The 26,814-nt window shown below is 44.5% G+C and overlaps 1 protein-coding gene across 1 annotated transcript; it reads left to right on the top strand.

Annotated features, from left to right (window-relative positions):
- Positions 1-11,768: 11,768 nt before the first annotated feature.
- Positions 11,769-20,612, top strand: LOC123104694 (disease resistance protein RGA5). Its single transcript, XM_044526571.1, has 7 exons — positions 11,769-13,112; positions 13,196-13,855; positions 14,571-14,980; positions 15,710-16,830; positions 17,144-19,258; positions 19,813-19,956; positions 20,075-20,612. The coding sequence occupies exons 2-7, from the start codon at positions 13,588-13,590 to the stop codon at positions 20,463-20,465; spliced, it is 4,449 nt and encodes a 1,482-aa protein (XP_044382506.1). The 5' UTR covers positions 11,769-13,112; positions 13,196-13,587; the 3' UTR covers positions 20,466-20,612.
- The last annotated feature ends 6,202 nt before the right edge of the window (positions 20,613-26,814 follow it).

Here is a 26,814-nt window from a genome sequence, read left to right on the forward strand (position 1 = left end):
ATCTACGCAATAACCTGGCTCGGATGCCACTGTTGGGGAACGTAGAAATTTCAAAAAAATCCTACGCACACATAGGATCATGGTGATGCATAGCAACGAGAGGGGAGAGTGTGTCTACGTACCCTCGTAGACCGAATGAGGAAGCGTTAGCACAGTGCGGTTGATGTAGTCGTACGTCTTCACGATCCGACCGAACCAAGTACCGAACGCACGGCACCTCCGAGTTCTGCACACGTTTAACTCTATGACGTCCCGCGAGCTCCGATCCAGCAAAGCTTCACAGGAGAGTTTCGTTAGCACGACAGCATGGTGACGGTTATGATGATGCTACCGACGCAGGGCTTCGCCTAAGCACCACTACGATATAATCAAGGTGGATTATGGTGGAGGGGGGCACCGCACACGGCTAAGAGATCAATGATCAATTGTTGTGTCTATGGGGTGCCCCCTGCCCCCGTATATAAAGGAACAAGGGGAGGAGGCGGCCGGCCAGGGAGAGGCGCGCCAAGAGGGAGTCCTACTCCCACTAGGAGTAGGACTCCCCATTTTTCCTAGTAGGAGTAGGAGAGGGGTAAGGAAAGGGAGAGGAGGAGAAGGAAAGAGGGGGCCGGCCCCCCTTGCCCTAAACCAATTCGGTTTGGGCCTTGGGGGGCGCGCCCCACACTCCCCTTTCTGCCCTCTATTTCCACTAAGGCCCATGTAGGCTCACTAAGCCCCCTAGGGGGTTCTGTAACCCCCCGGTACTCCGGTAAATGTCCGAAACCTTTCTGGTGTCCGAACATAGTCGTCCAATATATCGATCTTTACGTCTCGACCATTTCGAGACTCCTCGTCATGTCCATGATCGTATCCGGGACTCCGAACTGCCTTCGGTACATCAAAACACAAAAACTCATAATACCGATCGTCACCGAAATTTAAGCGCGCGGACCCTACGGGTTCGAGAAATATGTAGACATGACTGAGACACGTCTCCGGTCAATAACAAATAGCGGAACCTAGATGCTCATATTGGCTCCCACATATTCTACGAAGATCTCTATCGGTCAAACCGCATAACAACATACGTTGTTCCTGTTGGGGAACGTAGTAATTTCAAAAAAATTCCTACGCACACGTAAGATCATGGTGATGCATAGCAACGAGAGGGAGAGTGTTGTCCATGTACCCTCGTAGACCGAAAGCGGAAGCGTTAGCACAACGTGATTGATGTAGTCGTATGTCCTCATGATCCGACCGATCAAGTACCGAACGTACGTCACCTCCGAGTTTAGCACACGTTCAGCCCGATGACGTCCCTCGAACTCCGATCCAGCCGAGTGTTGAGGGAGAGTTTCGTCAGCACAACGGCGTGGTGACGATGATGATGTTCTACCAACGCAGGGCTTCGCCTAAGCACCGCTACAGTATTATTGAGGTGGACTATGGTGGAGGGGGGCACCGCACACGGCTAAAAGATCAAACGATCAATTGTTGTGTCTATGGGGTCCCCCTGCCCCCGTATATAAAGGAGCAAGGGGGGGTGCGGCCGGCCAGGGAGAGGGCGCACCAGGAGGAGTCCTATTCCCACCGGGAGTAGGACTTCCCCCCTTTCCTAGTTGTAATAGGATTCAGGAGAAGGAAAGAGAGAGGGGAAGAAGGAAAGAGGGGGCCACCCCCCGCCTTGCCCTAAACCAATTCGGTTTGGGCCTTGGGGGGCGCGCCCCACACTCCCCTTGCTTCCCTCTATTTCCACTAAGGCCCAGGTAGGCCCATTAATCTCCCGGGGGTTCCGGTAACCTCCCAGTACTCCGGTAAAATCCCGATTTCACCCGGAACACTTCTGATATCCAAACATAGGCTTCCAATATATCAATCTTCATGTCTCGACCATTTTGAGACTCCTTGTCCTGTCCGTGATCACATCCGGGACTCATAACAACCTTTGGTACATTAAAACATATAAACTCATAATATAACTGTCATCGAAACGTTAAGCGTGCGGACCCTACAGGTTCGAAAACTATGTAGACATGACCGAGACATGTCTCCGGTCAATAACCAATTGCGGAACCTGGATGTTCATATTGGCTCCCACATATTCTACAAAGATCTTTTATCGTTCAGACCGCATAACAACATACGTTGTTCCCTTTGTCATCGGTATGTTACTTGCCCGAGATTCGATCGTCGGTATCTCAATACCTAGTTCAATCTCGTTACCGGCAAGTCTCTTTACTCGTTTCCTAATACATCATCCCGCAACTAACTCATTAGTTGCAATGCTTGCAAGGCTTATGTGATGTGCATTACCGAGAGGGCCCAGAGATACCTCTCCGACAATCGGAGTGACAAATCCTAATCTCAAAATACGCCAACCCAACAAGTACCTTTGGAGACACCTGTAAAGCACATTTATAATCACCCAGTTACGTTGTGACGTTTGGTAGCACACAAAGTGTTCCTCCGGTAAACAGGAGTTGCATAATCTCATAGTCATAGGAACATGTATAAGTCATGAAGAAAGCAATACCAACAAACTAAACGATCAAGTGCTAAGCTAATGGAATGGGTCAAGTCAATCACATCATTCTCCTAATGATGTGATCCCATTAATCAAATGACAACCCATGTCAATGGTTAGGAAACTTAACCATCTTTGATCAACGAGCTAGTCAAGTAGAGGCATACTAGTGACACTCTGTTTGTCTATGTATTCACACATGTATTATGTTTCCGGTTAATACAATTCTAGCATGAATAATAAACATTTATCATGATATAAGGAAATAAATAATAACTTTATTATTGCCTCTAGGGCATATTTCCTTCAGTCTCCCACTTGCACTAGAGTCAATAATCCAGATTACACAGTAATGATTCTAACACCCATGGAGCCTTGGTGTTGATCATGTTTTGCTTGTGGAAGAGGCTTAGTCAACGGGTCTGCAACATTCAGATCCGTATGTATCTTGCAAATTTCTATGTCTCCCACATGGACTAAATCCTGGATGGAATTGAAGCATCTCTTGATGTGCTTGGTTCTCTTGTGAAATCTGGATTCCTTCGCCAAGGCAATAGCTCCAGTATTGTCACAAAAGATTTTCATTGGACCCGATGCACTAGGTATGACACCTAGATCGGATATGAACTCCTTCATCCAGACTCCTTCATTTGCTGCTTGTGAAGCAGCTATGTACTCCACTTCACATGTAGATCCCACCACAATGCTTTGTTTAGAACTGCACTAACTGACAGCTCCACCGTTCAATGTAAACACGTATCCGGTTTGCGATTTAGAATCATCCGGATCAGTGTCAAAGCTTGCATCAACGCAACCGTTTACGATGAGCTCTTTGTCACCTCCATAAACGAGAAACATATCCTTAGTCCTTTTCAGGTATTTCAGGATGTTTTTGACCGCTGTCCAGTGATCCACTCCTGGATTACTTTGGTACCTCCCTGCTAGACTTATAGGAAGGCACACATCAGGTCTGGTACACAGCATTGCATACATGATAGAGCCTATGGCTGAAGCATAGGGAACATCTTTCATTTCCTCTCCATCTTCTGCAGTGGTCGGGCATTGAGTCTTAATCAGCTTCACACCTTATAACACAGGCAAGAACCCTTTCTTTGCTTGATCCATTTTGAACTTCTTCAAAACTTTGTCAAGGTATGTGCTTTGTGAAAATCCAATTAAGCGTCTTGATCTATCTCTATAGATCTTGATGCCCAATATGTAAGCAGCTTCACCGAGGTCTTTCATTGAAAAACTCTTATTCAAGTATCCCTTTATGCTATCCAGAAATTCTATATCATTTCCAATCAGCAATATGTCATCCACATATAATATCAGAAATGCTACAGAGCTCCCACTCACTTTCTTGTAAATACAGGCTTCTCCAAAAGTCTGTATAAAACCAAATGTTGTGATCACACTATCAAAGCGTTTATTACAACTCCGAGAGGCTTGCACCAGTCCATAAATGGATCGCTGGAGCTTGCACACTTTGTTAGCTCCCTTTGGATCGACAAAACCTTCCGGTTGCATCATATACAACTCTTCTTCTAGAAATCCATTCAGGAATGCAGTTTTGACATCCATTTGCCAAATTTCATAATCATAAAATGCAGCAATTGTTAAAATGATTCGGACAGACTTAAGCATCGCTACAGGTGAGAAAGTCTCATCGTAGTCAATCCCTTGAACTTGTCGAAAACCTTTCGCAACAAGTCGAGCTTTGTAGACAGTAACATTACCATCAGCGTCAGTCTTCTTCTTGAAGATCCATTTATTCTCAATTGCTTGCCGATCATCGGGCAAGTCAGCCAAAGTCCATACTTTATTCTCATACATGGATCCCGTCTCAGATTTCATGGCCTCAAGCCATTTTGCGGAATCTGGGCTCACCATCGCTTCTTCATAGTTCATAGGTTCATCATGATCTAGTAGCATGACTTCCAGAATAGGATTACCGTACCATTCTGGTGCAGATCTTACTCTGGTTGATCTACGAGGTTCAGTAACAACTTGATCTGAAGTTTCATGATCATCATCATTAACTTCCTCACTAATTGGTGTAGGTGTCGTAGAAACTGTTTTCTGTGATGAACTACTTTCCAATAAGGGAGCAGGTACAGTTTCCTCATCAAGTTCTAATTTCCTCCCACTCACTTCTTTCGAGAGAAACTCCTTCTCCAGAAATGTTCCAAATTTAGCAACAAAAGTCTTGCCTTCGGATCTGTGGTAGAAGGTGTACCCAATAGTCACCTTTGGGTATCCTATGAAGACACATTTCTCCGATTTGGGTTCGAGCTTATCAGGTTGAAGCTTTTTCACATAAGCATCAGAGCCCCAAACTTTAAGAAACGACAAGTTTGGTTTCTTGCCAAACCACAGTTCATAAGGCGTCGTCTCAACGGATTTCGATGGTGCCCTATTTAACGTGAATGCAGCTGTCTCTAAAGCATAACCCCAAAACGATAGTGGTAAATCAGTAAGAGACATCATAGATCGCACCATATCTAGTAAAGTACGATTACAACGTTCGGACACACCATTATGTTGTGGTGTTCCGGGTGGCGTGAGTTGCGAAACTATTCCGCATTGTTTCAAATGAAGACCAAACTCATAACTCAAATATTCTCCTCCACGATCTGATCGTAGAAACTTTATTTTCTTGTTACGACGATTTTCTACTTCACTCTAAAATTCTTTGAACTTTTCAAATGTTTCAGACTTATGTTTCATTAAGTAGATATACCCATATCTTCTTAAATTATCTGTGAAGGTGAGAAAATAACGATATCCGCCACGAGCCTCAATATTCATCGAACCACATACATCTGTATGGATGATCTCCAACAAATCTGTTGCTCTCTCCATAGTTTCGGAGAACGGCATTTTAGTCATCTTGCCCATGAGGCACGGTTCGCAAGTACCAAGTGATTCATAATCAAGTGGTTCCAAAAGTCCATCAGTATGGAGTTTCTTCATGCGCTTTACTCCGATATGACCTAAACGGCAGTGCCACAAATAAGTTGCACTATAATTATCAACTCTGCATCTTTTGGCTTCAATATTATGAATATGTGTATCACTACTATTGAGATTTAACAAAAATAGACCATTCTTCAAGGGTGCATGACCATAAAAGATATTACTCATATAAATAGAACAACCATTATTCTATGATTTAAATGAATAACCGTCTCGCATCAAACAAGATCCAGATGTAATGTTCATGCTCAACGCTGGCACCAAATAACAATTATTTAGGTCTAATACTAATCCCGAATGTAGATATAGAGGTAGCGTGCCGACCGCGATCACATCGACTTTGGAACCATTTCCCACGCGCATCGTCACCTCATCCTTAGCCAATCTTCGCTTAATCTGTAGCCCCTGTTTCGAGTTGCAAATGTTAGCAACAGAACCAGTATCAAATACCCAGGTGCTACTGCGAGCATTAGTAAGGTACACATCAATAACATGTGTATCACATATACCTTTGTTCACTTTGCCATCCTTCTTATCCGCCAAATACTTGGGGCAGTTCCGCTTCCAATGACCAGTCTGCTTGCAGTAGAAGCACTCAGTCTCATGCTTAGGTCTAGACTTGGGTTTCTTCTCCTGAGCAGCAACTTGTTTGTTGTTCTTCTTGAAGTTCCCCTTCTTCTTCCCTTTTCCCTTTTTCTTGAAACTGGTGGTCTTATTGATCATCAACACTTGATGCTCCTTCTTGATTTCTACCTTCGCGGCCTTTAGCATCGCGAAGAGCTCGGGAATAGTCTTATTCATCCCTTGCATGTTATAGTTCGTCACGAAGCTTTTGTAGCTTGGTGGCAGTGATTGACGAACTCTGTCAATGACACTATCAACAGGAAGATTAACTCCCATTTGAGTCAAGTGATTATGATACCCAGACATTTTGAGTATATGTTCACTGACAGAACTATTCTCCTCCATCTTGCAGCTATAGAACTTATTGGAGACTTCATATCTCTCAATCTGGGCATTTGCTTGAAATATTAACTTCAACTCCTGGAACATCTCATATGCTCCGTGACGTTCAAAACGTCGTTGAAGACCCGGTTCTAAGCCGTAAAGCATGGCACACTGAACTATCGAGTAGTCATCAGCTTTGCTCTGCCAGACGTTTATAACACCTAAGTATTCCACGTGTGCAACTGTTTTGCACCTGTTGTATTTGAACGTAGAGCCTATCACACCCGATCATCATGTGGTGTCTCAGCATGAAGAACTTTCGCAACGGTGCATACTCAGGGAGAACACTTATACTTTGATAATTTAGTGAGGGATCATCTTATAATGCTGTCGTCAATCAAAGCAAGATAAGATGCATAAAAGATAAACATCACATGTAATCAATATAAGTGATATGATATGGCCATCATCGTCTTGTGCCTATGATCTCCATCTCCGAAGCACCGTCATGATCACCATCGTCACCGGCGCGACACCTTGATCTCCATCGTAGCATCGTTGTCGTCTCGCCAATCTTATGCTTCCACGACTATCGCTACCGTTTAGTGATAAAGTAAAGCATTACATCGTGATTGCATTGCATACAATAAAGCGACAACCACATGGCTCTTGCCAGTTGCCGATAACTCGGTTACAAAACATGATCATCTCATACAATAAAATTTAGCATCATGTCTTGACCATATCACATCACAACATGCCCTGCAAAAACAAGTTAGACGTCCTCTACTTTGTTGTTGCAAGTTTACGTGGCTGCTACGAGCTTAGCAAGAACCGTTCTTACCTACGCATCAAAACCACAACGATAGTTTGTCAAGTTAGTGCTGTTTTAACCTTCGCAAGGACCGGGCGTAGCCACACTCGGTTCAACTAAAGTTGGAGAAACTGACACCCGACAGCCACCTGTGTGCAAAGCACGTCGGTAGAACCAGTCTCGCGTAAGCATATGCGTAATGTCGGTTCGGGCCGCTTCATCCAACAATACCGCCGAACCAAAGTATGACATGCTGGTAAGCAGTATGACTTATATCGCCAACAACTCACTTGTGTTCTACTCGTGCATATGACATCTATGCATAAAACCTGGCTCTGATACCACTGTTGGGGAACGTAGTAATTTCAAAAAAATTCCTACGCACACGCAAGATCATGGTGATGCATAGCAACGAGAGAGGAGAGTGTTGTCCACGTACCCTCGTAGACCGAAAGCCGAAGCGTTAGCACAACGCAGTTGATGTAGTCGTACGTCCTCACGATCCGACCGATCAAGTACCAAACATACGGCACCTCCGAGTTCAGCACACGTTCAGCCCGATGACGTCCCTCGAACTCCAATCCAGCCGATTGTTGAGGGAGAGTTTTGTCAGCACGACGGCGTGGTGACGATAATGATGTTCTATCGACGCAGGGCTTCGCCTAAGCACCGCTACAGTATTATCGAGGTGGACTATGGTGGAGGGGGGCACCGCACACGGCTAAAAGATCAAACGATCAATTGTTGTGTCTATGGGGTGCCCCCTGCCCCCTTATATAAAGGAGCAAGGGGCGGTGTGGTCGGCCAAGGAGAGGGCGCGCCAGGAGGAGTCCTACTCCCACCGGGAGTAGGACTCCCCCCCCTTTCCTAGTTGGAATAGGATTCGGGAGAAGGAAAGAGAGAGGGGAAGAAGGAAAGAGGGGGCCGGCCCCCCTTGCCCTAAACCAATTCGGTTTGGGCCTTGGGGGCCCTCCCCACACTCCCCTTGCTTCCCTCTATTTCCACTAAGGCCCGTGTAGGCCGATTAAGCTCCCGGGGGGTTCCGGTAACCTCCCGGTACTTTGGTAAAATCCCGATTTCACCCGGAACACTTCCGGTATCCAAACATAGGTTCCAATATATCAATCTTCATGTCTCGGCCATTTCGAGACTCCTCGTCATGTCCGTGATCACATCCGGGACTCCTAACAACCATCGGTACATTAAAACATATAAACTCATAATATAACTATCATCGAAACGTTAAGCGTGCGAACCCTACGGGTTCGAGAACTATGTAGACATGACCGAGACATGTCTCCGGTCAATAACCAATAGAGGAACCTGGATGTTCATATTGGCTCCCACATATTCTACAAATATCTTTTATCGGTCAGACCGCATAACAACATACGTTGTTCCCTTTGTCATCGGTATGTTACTTGCCCGAGATTCGATCGTCGGTATCTCAATACCTAGTTCAATCTCGTTACCGGCAAGTCTCTTTACTCGTTTCGTAATACATCATCCCGCAACTAACTCATTAGTTGCAATGCTTGCAAGGCTTATGTGATGTGCATTACCGAGAGGGCCCAGAGATACCTCTCCGACAATCGGAGTGACAAATCCTAATCTCGAAATACGCCAACCCAACAAGTACCTTTGGAGACACCTGTAGAGCACCTTTATAATCACCCAGTTACGTTGTGACGTTTGGTAGCACACAAAGTGTTCCTCCGGTAAACGGGAGTTGCATAATCTCATAGTCATAGGAACATGTATAAGTCATGAAGAAAGCAATAGCAACAAACTAAACGATCAAGTGCTAAGCTAACGGAATGGGTCAAGTCAATCACATCATTCTCCTAATGATGTGATCCCATTAATCAAATGACAACCCATGTCAATGGTTAGGAAACTTAACCATCTTTGATCAACGAGCTAGTCAAGTAGAGGCATACTAGTGACACTCTGTTTGTCTATGTATTCACACATGTATTATGTTTCCGGTTAATACAATTCTAGCATGAATAATAAACATTTATCATGATATAAGGAAATAAATAATAACTTTATTATTGCCTCTAGGGCATATTTCCTTCAGTTCCCTTTGTCATCGTTATGTTACTTGCCCGAGATTCGATCATTGGTATCTCAATACCTAGTTCAATCTCGTTACCGGCAAGTCTCTTTACTTGTTCTATAATACATCATCCTGCAACTAACTCATTAGTTAGAATGCTTGCAAGGATTATAGTGATGTGTATTACTGAGTGGGCCCAGAGATACCTCTCCGACAATCGGAGTGACAAATCCTAATCTCGAAATACGCCAACTCAACAAGTACCTTCGGAGACACCTGTAGAGCACCTTTATAATCACCCAGTTACGTTGTGACGTTTGGTAGCGCACAAAGTGTTCCTCTGGTAAACGGGAGTTGCATAATCTCATAGTCATAGGAACATGTATAAGTCATGAAGAAAGCAATAGCAACATACTAAACGATCAAGTGCTAAGCTCACGGAATGGGTCAAGTCAATCACATCATTCTCCTAATGATGTGATCCCGTTAATCAAATGACAACTCATGTCTATGGCTAGGAAATATAACCATCTTTGATCAACAAGCTAGTCAAGTAGAGGCATACTAGTGACACTTTATTTGTCTATGTATTCACACATGTATCATGTTTCCGATTAATATAATTCTAGCATGAATAATAAACATTTATCATGATATAAGGAAATAAACAATAACTTTATTATTGCCTCTAGAGCATATTTCCTTTAGTTAGATCATCCACTTGAGGGAAAATTGCTATTGTCCTACAAAACTCTGCGCTTGAAGGCCCAACACGAGTCTACAAGAATAAAGTTGCGTAGTAGACATCAATCTCCAAGAGACCATTGTATTGAGAATCAAGAGAGAGAGAGAGAGAGTGTGGAAGCCATCTAGCTACTAACTACGGACCCGAAGGTCTACAAAGAACTACTCACGCATCGTCGGAGAGGCACCAATGGAAGTGGTGAACCCCTCTGTTATGGTGTCTAGATTGGATCTGGTGGTTCTAGAGTCTGCGGCAGCTGTAATTGATTTTCGTCGACTCCCCTAGGATTTCTGGAATATTTGGGGTATTTATAGAGCAAAGAGGCGGTCCGGGGGGCACCCGAGGTGGGCACAACCCACCAGGGCGCGCCCTGGTGGGTTGTGCTCCCCTTGGAGCACCCCCAGGCGCTGCCTTGGCCCATTGGGTGTCTTTTGGTCCATAAAAAATCTTCATGAAGTTTCGTTGCATTTGAACTCCGTTTGGTATTGATTTCCTGCTATGTAAAAAACATGCAGAAAACAGCTACTAGCACTTGGCACTATGGCAATAGGTCAGTACCAAAAGAATGATATAAAATGATTATAAAACATCCAAGATTGATAATATAACATCATGGAACAATCAAAATTTATAGATACGTTGGAGATGTATCAATGCCTAGAGATACCTCTCTGATACTCGGAGTGACAAATCCTAATCTCGATCTATGCCAACTCAACAAACACCTTCGGAGACACCTGCAGAGCATCTTTATGATCACCCAGTTACGTTGTGATGTTTGATAGCACACTAGGTATTCCTCCGGTATTCGGGAGTTGCATAATCTCATAGTCAAAGGAATATGTATTTGACATGAAGAAAGCAATAGCAATAAACTGAACGATCATTATGCTAAGCTAACGAATGGGTCTTGTCCATCACATCATTCTCCTAATGATGTGCTCTCGTTATCAAATGACAACACATGTCTATGGTTAGGAAACCTTGACCATATTTGATCAACGAGCTAGTCTAGTAGAGGCTTACTAGGGACACGGTATTTGTTTATGTATTCACACATGTATTTAAGTTTCCGGTCAATACAATTATAGCATGAATAATAAACCTTTATCATGGTTAAGGAAATATAGTAATAACCATTTTATTATTGCCTCTAGGGCATATTTTCATCAGAAGGAATATGTATTTGACATGAAGAAAGCAATAGCAATAAACTGAACGATCAATATGCTAAGCTAATGAATGGGTCTTGTCCATCACATCATTCTCCTAATGATGTGATCCCGTTATTAAATGATAACTCATATCTATGGTTAGGAAACCTTAACCATCTTTGATCAACGAGATAGTCTACTAGAGGCTCACAAGGGACACGGTATTTGTTTATGTATCCACGCATGTATTTAAGTTTCCGGTCAACACAATTCTAACATGAATAATAAACCTTTATCATGATTTAGGAAATATAATAATAACCATGTTATTATTGCCTCTAGGGCATATTTCCATCAGCGGGTCCTTGCAATTTCCCTTCCTCGATGACATGTTGGATTTTGTCCCTCGGAGCTATTCAAAAAATAGAAAGTTTCCTGTTCAATCAACCTATGCTATGGACTGGAAACACGAACATGGGAGAAAACTTAGAAGAATTGATAATATGGGACATTTAATTATTAATCCTATTTGGAGTGAGATTTGGAAGTTATCTTGCCCGTTGAAGGTATTTTTTTCTTCATATTTTGCATGGAACTCTTTGGCAAATAGACACATAAAAGTTTCTCCCAATTTTCCTTCATGTTCCTTTGGATCGGAAGATACAAAACATATGTTATTTCAATGTCACAAAGCAAATGAGGTTTGGAAAGTGGCCAGGCTGGATCAAGTCATTAAAATAGCTTGCAAAGTTGATTATGCTGGTGAGGCTGTCCTAGAATATTTACTTTCGATACCTGAACATGAGTTGGCTATCTTGGGTATTCAGAATGTTCGTGGGATGATTGCAATTGCTACTTGGTATTTGTGGTGGGAAAGGCGAAAATTAGTTCATAAGGAGAAAACCCAAGATGCTAACCAGATTTCTATGGGGATTCACGCTATTACATTAAACTATGTTATAACTATATCACCTAAGGCTACTATGAAAAGAGGGGGCTGGACACAACCTCCGAGGGGGTTTGTAAAACTTAATGTGGTATATGCTCATGTGTTGCCGAGTACAGCTGCAACATTGCCGGATATTCAAGAAAACAGTCTAAACAACCCTTAAAACCTTCTTATCTGTTATCCTAGGTAAATGGGACTTCTGTAAGTCCATACTCTCATTAACCAAGTGTTTGCTTCATTGTTGTACTGTAAATCTCATACTCTCATTAACCAAGTGTTTGCTTCATTGTTGTACTTTAAGGTTGGCTGCAACTGGAACACGTGGGTCTTCTTAATGGTGTTTTCCCTAGGCTTTTGATTTAAGTGTGCATTTTTGCTGCCTCTATACATGGACCTACCTCTAGCAAAAAATTCTTGACATCGCCTTCAAGCTTTTGGTTTTATTAAAATATCCATCAGTCCCTACATGTCATCCCTTCTGTTGAGCCTCCCAACAAAAAAATGAGGCTCCTACATGTCATCATGTCATCGGTGCGAGCCGGTTGACGTTTGGGAGCAATCAGCTGGTGGATGCTAATCATTTGCATCTGTATTGCGGTACCGGGCTGGATATGACTGAGCAGGTGGGGTGCGGCACAGGGGGCCCGGAAGGAGAAAGGAGAGGAGATGAGGGCTGAGTGGCTCCGCATGTAGTACAGTAGTGCGTTCTTCCCTTCGATTTCCTACAGACCTACATACTATTCGTAGTCGCCCCCTTTTATCGAGCTGTGATGCAGATGCTTGCGCATTGGCTTTGGCTTCAGAGGGATCGACCAAGAAAATGAAGAGCACAAGATCGAAGACTGCCAACGTGCGCGGGCTCCTCTGTTCAAGCAGTTATCGTCTTCCGCTGATAAGCAGCAAGCGTGGTGACTGAGACGGACGGGAGGAAGTTTGGAGGCTCCAGACAAGGCGACAAGTGAGTACCTTCAATTTGTTTGTTGTTTCAGTGGGATTACCCGCGGAACTCGTTGTAATGTTAAATTTCTGACTGGTATGCAGTTCGATGTGTATGTGCCGTGGGGCAGAAGGATCCGCCTCTTGGCCTGGTTGCAGCGGGAGATCTCTATTGGGAAATTGAGAATTTTCCGTAGTGTGTGCGGAAGTGTCGTTCTTCTGAATCGAGCGAAGGGAGTTATAAAGGAAGATCTTGCCCTATTCTTTGAGTTGAAGCTTGGTTTCCCAATGTTAACCTAGATCTGCAAGAACACGATCTTGCAGTTTTGGACTTCGTCACAATATATCACCAAAATTAATCAAGTTCTTGTATTTGGAGATAGAGAGGCACAATCCAGGCTCCGCGCTCTAGAGAAATTGAAGACCTTCTGGGGTTCTTATCCATGGAGCAGCAGCAGAGCTTCGAGGAGAGGACGAGCAAAGACAGCCCCTAGAAGATGGGTGACAGTGCGCTCCACCTTGCAGCAAGGGCCGGAAATGTTGCCCTTGTGCAGAAGATCTTTGCGGACTGCGATCCGGAGCTGGTCGCGGAATTGACTGACCATCAGAACCAGGACGGTGAGACAGCGCTGTATGTTTCCGCGGAGATGGGGCATGTCGAGGTTGTGTGTGAAATTCTGAAGGTTTGTGATCTGCATTCAGCATTTCTCAAGGCACACAACAGCTTTGATGCATTCCATATTGCAGCAAAGCAGGGCCATCTAGGTTAGTTCTTTACTTCTTTCCTTTCATCACTAATTCTTGTATATTGTTGAGTTTAACCACAATGTGCTATGTTTGTCAAGTCATTGATTGGACGATTATGGTTGTGTGAATTGGAATTCTTCAGTACTCCTTAGTTGGATTGTTTATAGTTGTGATTTTCTTTGTCTTGTATACAGTGACTTGTATTTCATTACCTTTGTCCCCAAAGCATTTACCAGGTGTCCGCTTTTGCATTCAATGTTTAAGAAATTTATCTGGGTGATTTGGTCCATATTCCAGCCTATATTGCCTGGTTTTCTTGGTATGGCAGGCAAAAGTGACCATGGATTCACAGTTTTATGTAGGATTTGTTGCTGTCGCGATATGCTTATAAAATATTGATGTTGATGTATCCAAATCAGGGTATCTGATATGATTGATTAGCGAGATAATTAAATGTTGCATCTTCGTGCTTTTTTTTTGTGCCAGCAATTTGTGCTAGAACAAATCAGCTCATGCAATTCATAATAGAAGGCAGTGGAGAAGAGCAAACCACTGTCCTACTCCTGATCCTAAGTTCCTAACTACTACTCCCTCTTCCATAATTTTGAACTAAAACCATGACAAGAATTATGGGACGGAGGGAGTATGATAGTTGTATCTTTGTGGATGTTTGGCTTAATGTTATTGTCAAGTTATTTCGGCTCATATACATGTCCCATGCTTTGTTTCGCAGTTGTTTTGCAGGAGCTACTGAAGGCTTTTCCTGCATTAGCTATGACAACAAATTCAGTAAATGCCACAGCTTTATACACTGCCGCACTTCACCGCCACATTGGTATTGTCAATCTTCTACTGGATACAGACCCAAGACTTGCCAGGATTGCAAGAAATAATGGGAAGACAGCTCTGCATATAGCAGCAAGACTGGGCAATGTGGAGGTGGTAGTGTTGTTGTTGAATAAAGATCCGGCGACTGTTTTCAGAATAGACAGGAAGGGACAAACAGCAGTGCACATGGCTTCCAAAGGCCACAATGCTGAAATTCTGCTTGAGCTACTGAAGCCCGATGTCTCAGTAATCCATTTGGAAGATAACAAGGGGGACAGGCCACTGCATGTTGCAACGCGGAAGGGAAAAACCATTGTAGGTTACCATATCTCTAAAATATCTTCTGTTTTCTTCATTATTTCATTCTTCAGATGTTAACAATTTGTTGTTGCATATTATTTCTTGTTCATCCTATGTTCATTTGCAAAGTTTGCCTGCTTAAACCAGCAATATTAGATTTTCTAGAACATAAAGTATCTAAAGCAACTCCGCCTATGTCTTCTAGGCATAGCCGGTCCCAAGCCCGGGTAAAGGAGGAGGGTTGTGATAGGCTTGGCGAGCCAACGTAAAAACTAGCCAGTCCCATAGGTATGAAACCCATTTGAGCGAGAATAGTACTAGGATGGGTGACCTCCTAGGAAGTCCTCGTGAAAGGGTTTCATATCTAAGGGTTGTGATAGGCTTGGCGAGCCAACGTAAAAACTAGCCAGTCTTTTGGGTATGAAACCCATTTGGGCGAGAGTAGTACTAGGATGGGTGACCTCCTGGGAAGTCCTCGTGAAAGGGTTTCATATCTAGCCTACCCCAACTTGTTTGGGATAAAAGGCTTCGTAAAGTAAAGTAAGTATAAAGTATCTAAAGCAATTTACACTACATTATGTACACAAATAATGAAAAGACTTCCTTTCATAGACTTGAGAGAACTATGAAGTTCTAAGCAGTTTCAACCAGAATTTCAGTGGACTTATGTATATGTACTTACGATTTTAAGATTTTTTCTTAGTAATTTGATCCTTTTTCTGATATTCGCATAATTCCTTACAGATAGTTCAGACGCTAATATCCATTGAAGAGATTGATATCAATGCAATCAATGGAGCTGGAGAGACCGCTTTTGCCATTGCAGAGAAACTGGGTAATGAAGAGCTTGTAAACATCCTGAGGGAGGCTGGTGGAGTAACCGCAGAAGAGCAAGTAAATCCTCCGAAATCAATCAAGCGTTTTAAGCAAACACATGATGTCCAATCGCAGATCAAGCAAAAGCGTCGGACAAATATGCATTTCCACACGATCAGGAAGAGTAGTCAAAAGCTCCACACTGAGGCTCCAGTCTGCGCTTTGGCAGACGCCATGTTCAGACTTCCTGCAAAGCTTGATGAGCTACTGATTAGCCACGTCCACATGCTTCCTAGGGGTGCGGAGGATGAGATACCTCTCATCAAGCAAGATCTGGAAGAGATAATGGCCATTCTGCAGGAGCACGACCACCCAGGGAGAGCGGAAGACCGTGCTATGACGAGCAAGTGCCTGACCAAGGAGGTGCGCGAGCTGTCATACGACATGGAGGATAGCGTCGACCAGTACGTGCACGCCGTCGACACCAAGAGAAGGATTGTTCCTCGCCGTAAAAAGTACAAGATCACCTGTCGTAGGGGCAAGACCACTGCGCGGCTCCCGGAGAAGCTTAAGTGGCGTATATGGATGGCCAACAAGATCAGGGAGTTCAGTGTGCGCTCGCAAGAGGCGCTGCAGCGGTACAGCCTATTTAACCACCCTGGTGCTCATGGCATCAGCACGTCTGCTACTTCTACGAGACATGATGTGTGTTTTGGCTCTTGGTATCCCACACCGTGTGGGGAGCTTGTCGGTATAGATGGACATTTGAATACTCTTGAAGCGTGGTTGGGTAAGGATGGGGAGCAGCAGCTCAAGGTGGTATCTGTTGTTGGATCTGGAGGGGTTGGTAAGACCACACTTTCCAAAGAGCTGTACCGTAGAATCAGAGGGCAATTCGAGTGCCAGGCATTTGTGAGGACGTCCCGGAAGCCCGACATCAGGAGGCTTCTCATCAGCTTGCTCTCACAAGTCCGGCCACACCAAACCCCTCACACTTGGAAATTGCATAGTCTAATTGCCGATATCAGGACACATCTCCACGATAAGAGGTATACATGTCTCTTGATTCATAAGAATTACATTTTCTGGACAGGAATTTAATCTTGTGAGCAGGCCCTTAGTGTGATTTTTCCATTATACAAACATGTTACTGCGGCATCTTAGTGCACCAAAATGGTTTGCGGTTCGATTTCTTCCTTAGTTCAACGATATTTCGGTGGTGGTGAAGATTTGAAGTCACTGATAATATTTTTGTATGCAGCTATGCTGAGCCACTTTTTTTTTCCTTCCAGTCCAGTAAGTATAGAGTGGCAGATTTCCAATGCGTTATTAGGCTGACAACTGTGCTAAAACATTCCTCAGGTACTTGATCGTCATTGATGATGTATGGGCTACACAAACATGGGATATCATTAATCGTGCTTTGCCGGCTGGTAATCTTTGCAGTAGAATTCTAATAACGACAGAAGTCGAAGATGTAGCTCTGAAATGTTGTGGTTATGACTCTAGGCATGTTCTTATGGTGAAACCACTTGGTTACGATGATTCAAGCAAATTATTTTTCAGCACAGCTTTTGGACTACAATATGAATGTCCTCCAGAACTCTGTGACGCTGCACACAACATTGTGAGGAAATGTGCTGGTTCACCACTAGCAATGGTTACTGTTGCTAGTCTTTTAGTAAGCCAGATTGGCAAACCAGAGAAATGGGATTATGTAAATGAAATCTTTGGTCACGGTTTGAGCACATATCCTAGCTCGGAAGGAATGAAACAAGTACTAAACCTTAGTTACAACAATCTTCCTCATTATTTGAAGGCATGTGTGATGTATCTCAGTATATATGAAGAGGACTACATAATTCAGAAAGATGATTTGGTAAAGCAATGGATAGCTGAAGGTCTTATCCTAGCAACAGAAGAGAAAGACAAAGAGGAAATATCAAGGAGATATTTTGATGAGCTTATCAGTAGCAGAATGATCCTACCTGTGTATACAAATGACAACGATGATGTTTTGTCCTGCACACTGCATCACATGGTACTTGATTTTATCAAACACAAGTCCTTAGAAGAGAATTTTGTCATCGCAATAGATCATAGTCAGACAACTGCACCACTCGCAGACAAGGTTCGTCGACTGTCTCTCCACTTTGGTAATGCAGAAGCAACGCCACCAACAAATATGAGACTATCACAAGTTCGGACTCTCGCATTTTTCGGGGTCATTGAGTGTTTGCCTTCCGTTATAGAGTTTCGGCTTCTTCAAGTCCTAATCCTACATCTTTTTGGCGATGATGAAAGTGTCAGTTTTGATCTCACTGGAATATCTGAGCTTTTTCGGTTGAGATATTTGCATGTCACATGTAATGCCACCTTAGAAGTACCACAAACTCAGATGCGAGGTTTACAATATTTGGAGACACTGAAAATAGATGCAAGAGTAAGTGCAGTTCCGTCGGACATTGTTCATTTGCCGAGCTTGTTGCACCTCAGTCTTCCTGTTGGGACAAATCTACCAAATGGTATTGACCATATGACATCGCTTTGCACACTTGAATATTTTGATATAAATGTTAACTCAATGGAGAATGTGCACAGCCTTGGTGAGCTGACCAATCTTCAGGATCTTCGGCTCACATGTTCTACAGTTCCTTCTTCTTACTTAAAGAGTAAAATCGATAGTATGGGCTCTATTCTTGCGAACCTCAGCAACCTCAGGTCTGTAACTCTGAAGTCTTCAGGTATTCTGGAGAGTGAACCTTACAGCATGATCATTTCCTGTGATGGCTTGAGCAGCGTTTCCTCTCCTCCAGCTCTTCTTCAAAGATTTGAGTGGTTGCCACGCATTTGTACCTTCTCCAGCATCCCTAAGTGGATTAGCCATCTCAACAAGCTCTGCATTTTAAAGATTGGGCTTAGGGAATTAGTGAGCAATGATGTCGCTGCTCTGAGAGGATTGCCTGCACTAACTGTTTTGTCGTTATATGTCCGAGCAAAGCCCGCAGAAAAAATTGTCTTTACTAGGGCAGGATTCTTGGTTCTCAAGTGCTTCAAGTTCAGGTGCAGTGTACCTTGGCTGGAATTTGAGGTGGATGCAATGCCTAATCTCTTGAAACTCAAGCTAAGTTTTGATGCCCATGGAGTAGATCAACATCGTACTATACCTGTCGGCATGGTGCACTTAACAGGCCTTAAGGAAATCTCTGCAAAAATTTGGGGTGCTGGTGCCAATGAAAGAAGGGCTGCAAAATCAGCGCTGATTGATGCTATAAAAATGCATTCGGGATGTCCCACCTCCAGCATACAGTGTTTAGATGGGATGTTCAGTGGTAAGGATGATAATAATAGCGGGATACAAGAGGAAGAACACTTGACTCTGCAAAAGCAATACAATATCAAGGAGGAAGACTCCAAGAAACAGCATGATCTTCCAAAGGACTACATGGATGTTGCATACAAACAAACTTCCAGCAGGTATGGATTTGTCATCTGTTGTAACTAATTAACCAACAGCTTCGTTCCATATCCTAATGCATGCTAAAGCTAGTCATGGACGTACTTGTTTTGCTTTTTTGTAACTTGTGTGTCTTTGGATCGGCAGACCACACCTAAAACCAGCATGTAGTTCTTCAAAAGGACTAGGTGGATGACGCGGATGAACTTCATTAGGACTCACAAAATTATACTGAGGATTTATGGCATGTTCGCACTAGCCAACGCAGCCAAAAGTCGGAACTGATGAAAATAATAACAAGCATGTAGTTCTTCAAAAGGACTAGGTGGATGATGCGGATGAACTCCATTAGGATTCACAAAACTATACTCTGAGAATTTATGGCATGTTCCCACCAGCCAACGCAACCAAAAGTCCAAACTGATGAAAAGGGCTAGGCAATCCACATATACACTTGAACATTACCAACCATATAAAATAGTGATGGAAGAAGATTTCACGTATTTCTTTAATTACTAACTATATGGCGCATGTTGCTTTGAGAGTTTATGACATGTTTCTGCTTATCTCGTAGCAACAATCATAGGAAGTCCAAGCGGATCACACAGGTGAGGATGCAGGTGAGGGTGGGATCGGTGCAGGACAACAGCGCCCTCGAGGATGGCTTTAGCTGGAGGAAGTACGGCCAGAAGGATATCATCGGCTCCATGCACCCAAGGTCAGAACTCAGAACGAACTCTCACCTCAAGCGCAACATTTTTCCTTTTGGTCTCATTCACACTGGGCCTGACAGAGACTGACTCGAGCACTTGTTGAAATTGAATTCTCAATTGCAGAGCTTATTTCCGGTGCACGCACAGGCACGTTAAGGGCTGCCCAGTGACCAAGCAGGTGCAGCGCACGTCTACTGACCCGCTGCTCTTTGACGTCGTGTATCACGGGGAGCACACGTGCTTGGACTCTGTCGGATCCCCTGCGACGTCTTGTGGCCATGTCGCCGGCGTGGAGGTGATGAGCAGAAGTAGGCCCGGAGTTGGATTCGTGTCCCAGTCCCAGGCGGCGTGCAGTAGCCAGGTTATGTCCTCCGAGGTGGTAAGCGGAAGCGGGAGTACGGCGGGACTTTGGGGTGACGAGATTGACATGCCGGACCCGGACCGCGATGACACCGGCATCAGTGCTGACTACCTCGGTGGCTACGAATTTGATGTCAGCGCGTTTTTTGCCTAGCGAGATTTGATGATCTCCTCGCACTCGCAGGGGCGGAGCCACGATTCGATTTGAGCACAGGGAGGGCCAAACCATGTTATTTATAAAGCAAAACCATCTCCCATTAGGCAACAGTTCGTTGGTGATTTTGTCTTCATTATAACTGAACTGCAAGTTTCAGAATTGGCATCACACAACACACAACAAAAAGAACTAAAATCAAAGGATCTCTGTGATGGACGGACGGTGCTTCTTTTGTCTCAGCAGGAAGCATTTTGCCGTAGACTGCCAGGAACCGCCCAAGCGTTGGCGGTGCTACAAGGATTTTCATCTAGCCAGCCAATGCCCTGGCCCTTCGCCAAAGCCCTCCTCGCCTCAGCTGGGTTGGTCGTGGTGTGCCAGCCGACCTTGCTTCCAGGCCGGGCTTGTACGCTGAGGCTCTTTTGGCGCTGTCCCCTCGAGATCGCTTAGTTCGTCCTGCGGATTGCTGCATCTTCCCTCACACTCTTGTCAGGCAGTGTCTCCTTGCTGCTATGCTCACGGTGGGGCATCGATCTGCGGCATAGTGATCCTATACTTGATGAAGCATTGACGCCTTCTCCTCAGGTTATCGGTTCTATGGGTTGCTCTGCTTGGGGCGATGGTGTGTGGTTGACCCATGGTGCCTTGTCAGTGGGGAGGGAGGAATCCGTTGATCCAATGTGCTCGGAGGCTAAGTGCCCCGGCGACTGCTCCTCCTCTTCCATTGCTCAGTCCCCAGCACGTCCGATGCTTAGTCCAGAGGAGCTGCTTGTTTTCGACGCGGGGCGCATGATGGGGGCCCTCGGCAGGCCCGATGTTCTAGTTGAGCCTCCGGTTGGGGTGTGCGGTGTTGTTGCCAAGGCCACACAGACTAAAGCAACGCCATTATCTCTAGAGGATTCTCTCACCAAGGTTACTTGTGCACTACCACAACCTCTGCTTGGCACCCCGGCGCCTTTGCATGGGGAGAAGGATGACGGGCGACAAAGTGGGCGTCTGGAAAAGAAGAACAAGGTGTGCAACATCCTGACGTCCAAGTGCGCGGAGCACAGGTTGTTAGAGACTTTTAGTGAGCTGCCGGAGGTCAGCGAAGCAGAGGGCCCTAAGCAAAAGATGAAAGCATATCTAGACATGTATAAAAAACCGCTCTCACCGCAAGTGATCAAGGCGTTGAGGACTTTGGCAAGCATCGCAGAAAAAGTTAAAGTTGAACCTTTCAGGATGTTTTCCACTTGATAATGTTAGCACGTAATGCTTTCAGGCTGAGACGGAAGTATCACTCGATATGTACGGTTTAATCACTGATACCATAATTAGAGCAACTCCAACAATTCCTTCAAAAATCTTCCCGATTTCACTGAATTTTAGAGGAAGTTTCCCGCAAAGTACTTTCGTCCCATCCCGTAAAACATCTGCCCCTAAATTTATTTTTATTTTATTTTTCATTAAACAAAACGAAATAATGGCCTAGGGCCCGCCAACAAGTGACACGCGTGACGGCCTTCGGCAGGGTGACAATGGCGAGGTGGAGTTCCGACGGCGGGGCAATGGGAAGGCGGCGTTCCGAAGGCATGGCGGCGGCAAGGTGGTGTTCTTGCAACGGGCAGGGCGGCGGCGACGAAGCGATGTTCCAGCGGCGACGACGAGCGAGTGGCACGTCGAGAGGTTTCAGGTGGTTACCTTGCCGCCAAAAGTTTATGGGAAACAAAACTTCCCCTAGACCTGAAGGAAGTTGGGGTCAAGTTTACAAGATCCTGTCAATTTATTGCATGTTTACGGGGTTTTTTGGAGATGATTTTTGGCCTAAATTTTACTTTACAAATACAAGATCTGTTAGGGTTGCTCTTAGGCCGGGCCATAAAAAGACGAGAGCTCCTAGTTTTTTTTTTGAGAACTAGACGAGAGCTCCTAGTTGACGCTCGTGCGTCAACCAGGTGTAGATTTGCTAAAGCCTACATGAATGGGCCCACTTCACCAACGAACTTGTTTTTTAAATATTTTTCTGTTTGGTTATTTAGTCAGTTTTTCAGTGAAAAACCAGCTATTGTTTTTCAGAAGATAGAAAATTTTATAACCTATTAAAATAGGAAAATATATTTTCAAAAAAAATATATTACATGTTTTATAAAAGTTCAATGTATATTAAAAAATTATTCACCGTGTATTAAAAATATGTTCGGTTTGTATAAAGAATGGTCATCATATGTTAAAAAATGTGCAGTGTATAGAACAAAAATGTTCATCATATATAAAAATATATATTCAGTTTATGTTTTGAAGAAAATTTACCTTATGCTAAAAAAAGTTCAGTGTGCTTTTGAAAAATGTTCATTGCATGCTAAAATAGGTTCAGTGTGCATTTGAAAAAGTTCACCATATACTGCAAACCTATAAAATGCAAAAAATATAAAACAAAAGAAAACACAACATCTGAGAAAAGAAAACGTAAAAAACAAAATAGAAGCAGCTAGTTAAGTGGGCTGGCCCATCTGAAGGTTCCTTCAGTGAAGTCCCCCTTATATCACGCACTCGGGCGTCACCTAGGATTGACCATAAAAGACCGAGTAGAGAGGATGGCATCCGACCATGTGTGGTCCTCTCATGGGCCTATTTTTCTTTTCAGATCCTTTGCTTAGGATTGGCCATAAGCAAAGGAGATATAAGGGAGACTTCACTGACCTTGACTTTACAACCTCTGCTTGGCACACGCGTGGCAACATTCACTCTTGCGAGGTGCGTATGGGCTCTTCAGAACCCTGACCTTGTTGAAGCAATAAACTGTACCACGGAGCCTGGTGTCAAACGCTAGGTTTTTGCACTAATAGAGGCGCTCCTAGACAGAGATTTTATTCAGATGCTGATTACCCTATGGGCGATCTTGTATTCCCGGCGTCAAGCTCTGCATGAACATATCTTTCAAAGTCCATATGCCACGCACCATTTTATCTTCAAGTATATACACGAGCTAGAAGCATGCAAGCCCAAGACCACGAGTATAGTAATTAAGTACTGGAACTTTGATTTGAGCAAAGCCAAGATGGCTCCCTCCGCCTCATGGGATTGCCAAAATTAGGGTCGACGCCCTCAGGTACTATGGGTTTCTTCTCGGCACATTGCCGGTTGGAGCCACACCGCCCGCACGCCCACACGCTGGCAATGCATGCTGGCACGCCACGCCCTGTTGGCAAAAAAAGGAGCACTTTAGCGATTGATTTAATCCCTAAGCAAATCAAGAGCATGACAAGCACAACATGAAGCTCATACCGAAACGTAAACATGTGAGCCCGGACAAAATATAGAATCGAAACATTTATGAACACAACATAGCCGGCTAGCACATAAACAAGAAAGTAGGGGATGATCGAATCATACCCTCTAGTCGGCCACGCCGAAGCAGAGGCGGCATTAGCGACTGTGGCTTCTTCTTAGTGGCGTAGTCGAAGCCGAGGATGAAGACACGAACAAACCAGGAGGAGTCACACTGAGACGGTCCCTAAAAACCTTATCGCCCTTCTCCCGGTGAATGATCTCAAAGGACAGGGTTCCGATGTCCTGCTTTCCTGTTCGGCCGCACACGCGGTCGACATGATGAAATCGCTGGAGGCAACACCAAGCTTCGAGCAGTGGATGACTGCTAGGGCTGTGCGAGGAGGAATGAGTTGGTTCGCCATCTGGCTGGTCAACGCCTCCTATATAACAGCAAGCAGGGCGAAAATTGTCAACGAATAGGGCATTAGGGGCAAAGAAGCCATCCACCAATGTCAAATGGCCGGGTGCCCTGTTGCGGTTGAGCACTTGATGGGCCGAAATCACTGTTCTGACCTTGTCAACGTTTATAGTCACAAACTGAACTCGACGCGAAAGTATTTCGTGATTTGACCCTTTTAGAAACGCCAGGGTCCGCGGCGTTTTCACCCAACATAGAAACGCCAAGCAAGCTAAAAGGGTCAAATCGTGAAATACTTTCACGTCGGGTTCTACAAGGATTTTCATCTAGCCAGCCAATGCCCTGGCCCTTCGCCAAAGCCCTCCTCGCCTCAGCTGGGTTGGTCGTGGTGTGCCAGCCGACCTTGCTTCCAGGCCGGGCTTGTACGCTGAGGCTCTTTTGGCGCTGTCCCCTCGAGATCGCTTAGTTCGTCCTGCGGATTGCTGCATCTTCCCTCACACTCTTGTCAGGCAGTGTCTCCTTGCTGCTATGCTCACGGTGGGGCATCGATCTGCGGCATAGTGATCCTATACTTGATGAAGCATTGACGCCTTCTCCTCAGGTTATCGGTTCTATGGGTTGCTCTGCTTGGGGCGATGGTGTGTGGTTGACCCATGGTGCCTTGTCAGTGGGGAGGGAGGAATCCGTTGATCCAATGTGCTCGGAGGCTAAGTGCCCCGGCGACTGCTCCTCCTCTTCCATTGCTCAGTCCCCAGCACGTCCGATGCTTAGTCCAGAGGAGCTGCTTGTTTTCGACGCGGGGCGCATGATGGGGGCCCTCGGCAGGCCCGATGTTCTAGTTGAGCCTCCGGTTGGGGTGTGCGGTGTTGTTGCCAAGGCCACACAGACTAAAGCAACGCCATTATCTCTAGAGGATTCTCTCACCAAGGTTACTTGTGCACTACCACAACCTCTGCTTGGCACCCCGGCGCCTTTGCATGGGGAGAAGGATGACGGGCGACAAAGTGGGCGTCTGGAAAAGAAGAACAAGGTGTGCAACATCCTGACGTCCAAGTGCGCGGAGCACAGGTTGTTAGAGACTTTTAGTGAGCTGCCGGAGGTCAGCGAAGCAGAGGGCCCTAAGCAAAAGATGAAAGCATATCTAGACATGTATAAAAAACCGCTCTCACCGCAAGTGATCAAGGCGTTGAGGACTTTGGCAAGCATCGCAGAAAAAGTTAAAGTTGAACCTTTCAGGATGTTTTCCACTTGATAATGTTAACAATTCCTTCAAAAATCTTCCCGATTTCACTGAATTTTAGAGGAAGTTTCCCGCAAAGTACTTTCGTCCCATCCCGTAAAACATCTGCCCCTAAATTTATTTTTATTTTATTTTTCATTAAACAAAACGAAATAATGGCCTAGGGCCCGCCAACAAGTGACACGCGTGACGGCCTTCGGCAGGGTGACAATGGCGAGGTGGAGTTCCGACGGCGGGGCAATGGGAAGGCGGCGTTCCGAAGGCATGGCGGCGGCAAGGTGGTGTTCTTGCAACGGGCAGGGCGGCGGCGACGAAGCGATGTTCCAGCGGCGACGACGAGCGAGTGGCACGTCGAGAGGTTTCAGGTGGTTACCTTGCCGCCAAAAGTTTATGGGAAACAAAACTTCCCCTAGACCTGAAGGAAGTTGGGGTCAAGTTTACAAGATCCTGTCAATTTATTGCATGTTTACGGGGTTTTTTGGAGATGATTTTTGGCCTAAATTTTACTTTACAAATACAAGATCTGTTAGGGTTGCTCTTAGGCCGGGCCATAAAAAGACGAGAGCTCCTAGTTTTTTTTTTGAGAACTAGACGAGAGCTCCTAGTTGACGCTCGTGCGTCAACCAGGTGTAGATTTGCTAAAGCCTACATGAATGGGCCCACTTCACCAACGAACTTGTTTTTTAAATATTTTTCTGTTTGGTTATTTAGTCAGTTTTTCAGTGAAAAACCAGCTATTGTTTTTCAGAAGATAGAAAATTTTATAACCTATTAAAATAGGAAAATATATTTTCAAAAAAATATATTACATGTTTTATAAAAGTTCAATGTATATTAAAAAATTATTCACCGTGTATTAAAAATATGTTCGGTTTGTATAAAGAATGGTCATCATATGTTAAAAAATGTGCAGTGTATAGAACAAAAATGTTCATCATATATAAAAATATATATTCAGTTTATGTTTTGAAGAAAATTTACCTTATGCTAAAAAAAGTTCAGTGTGCTTTTGAAAAATGTTCATTGCATGCTAAAATAGGTTCAGTGTGCATTTGAAAAAGTTCACCATATACTGCAAACCTATAAAATGCAAAAAATATAAAACAAAAGAAAACACAACATCTGAGAAAAGAAAACGTAAAAAACAAAATAGAAGCAGCTAGTTAAGTGGGCTGGCCCATCTGAAGGTTCCTTCAGTGAAGTCCCCCTTATATCACGCACTCGGGCGTCACCTAGGATTGACCATAAAAGACCGAGTAGAGAGGATGGCATCCGACCATGTGTGGTCCTCTCATGGGCCTATTTTTCTTTTCAGATCCTTTGCTTAGGATTGGCCATAAGCAAAGGAGATATAAGGGAGACTTCACTGACCTTGACTTTACAACCTCTGCTTGGCACACGCGTGGCAACATTCACTCTTGCGAGGTGCGTATGGGCTCTTC

The sequence above is a fragment of the Triticum aestivum genome, chromosome 5A (genome assembly GCF_018294505.1).
Source record: "Triticum aestivum cultivar Chinese Spring chromosome 5A, IWGSC CS RefSeq v2.1, whole genome shotgun sequence".
NCBI lineage: Eukaryota > Viridiplantae > Streptophyta > Magnoliopsida > Poales > Poaceae > Triticum > Triticum aestivum.

Excerpts from the sequence above, each read along its gene's own strand:
- LOC123104694 (XM_044526571.1), top strand. The coding sequence starts at position 13,588 with ATGGGTGACAGTGCGCTCCACCTTGCAGCAAGGGCCGGAAATGTTGCC. Across the intron at positions 14,981-15,709 it reads CGCGGAAGGGAAAAACCATT|ATAGTTCAGACGCTAATATC; the intron begins GTAGGTTACCAT and ends AATTCCTTACAG. Across the intron at positions 16,831-17,143 it reads ACACATCTCCACGATAAGAG|GTACTTGATCGTCATTGATG; the intron begins GTATACATGTCT and ends AACATTCCTCAG.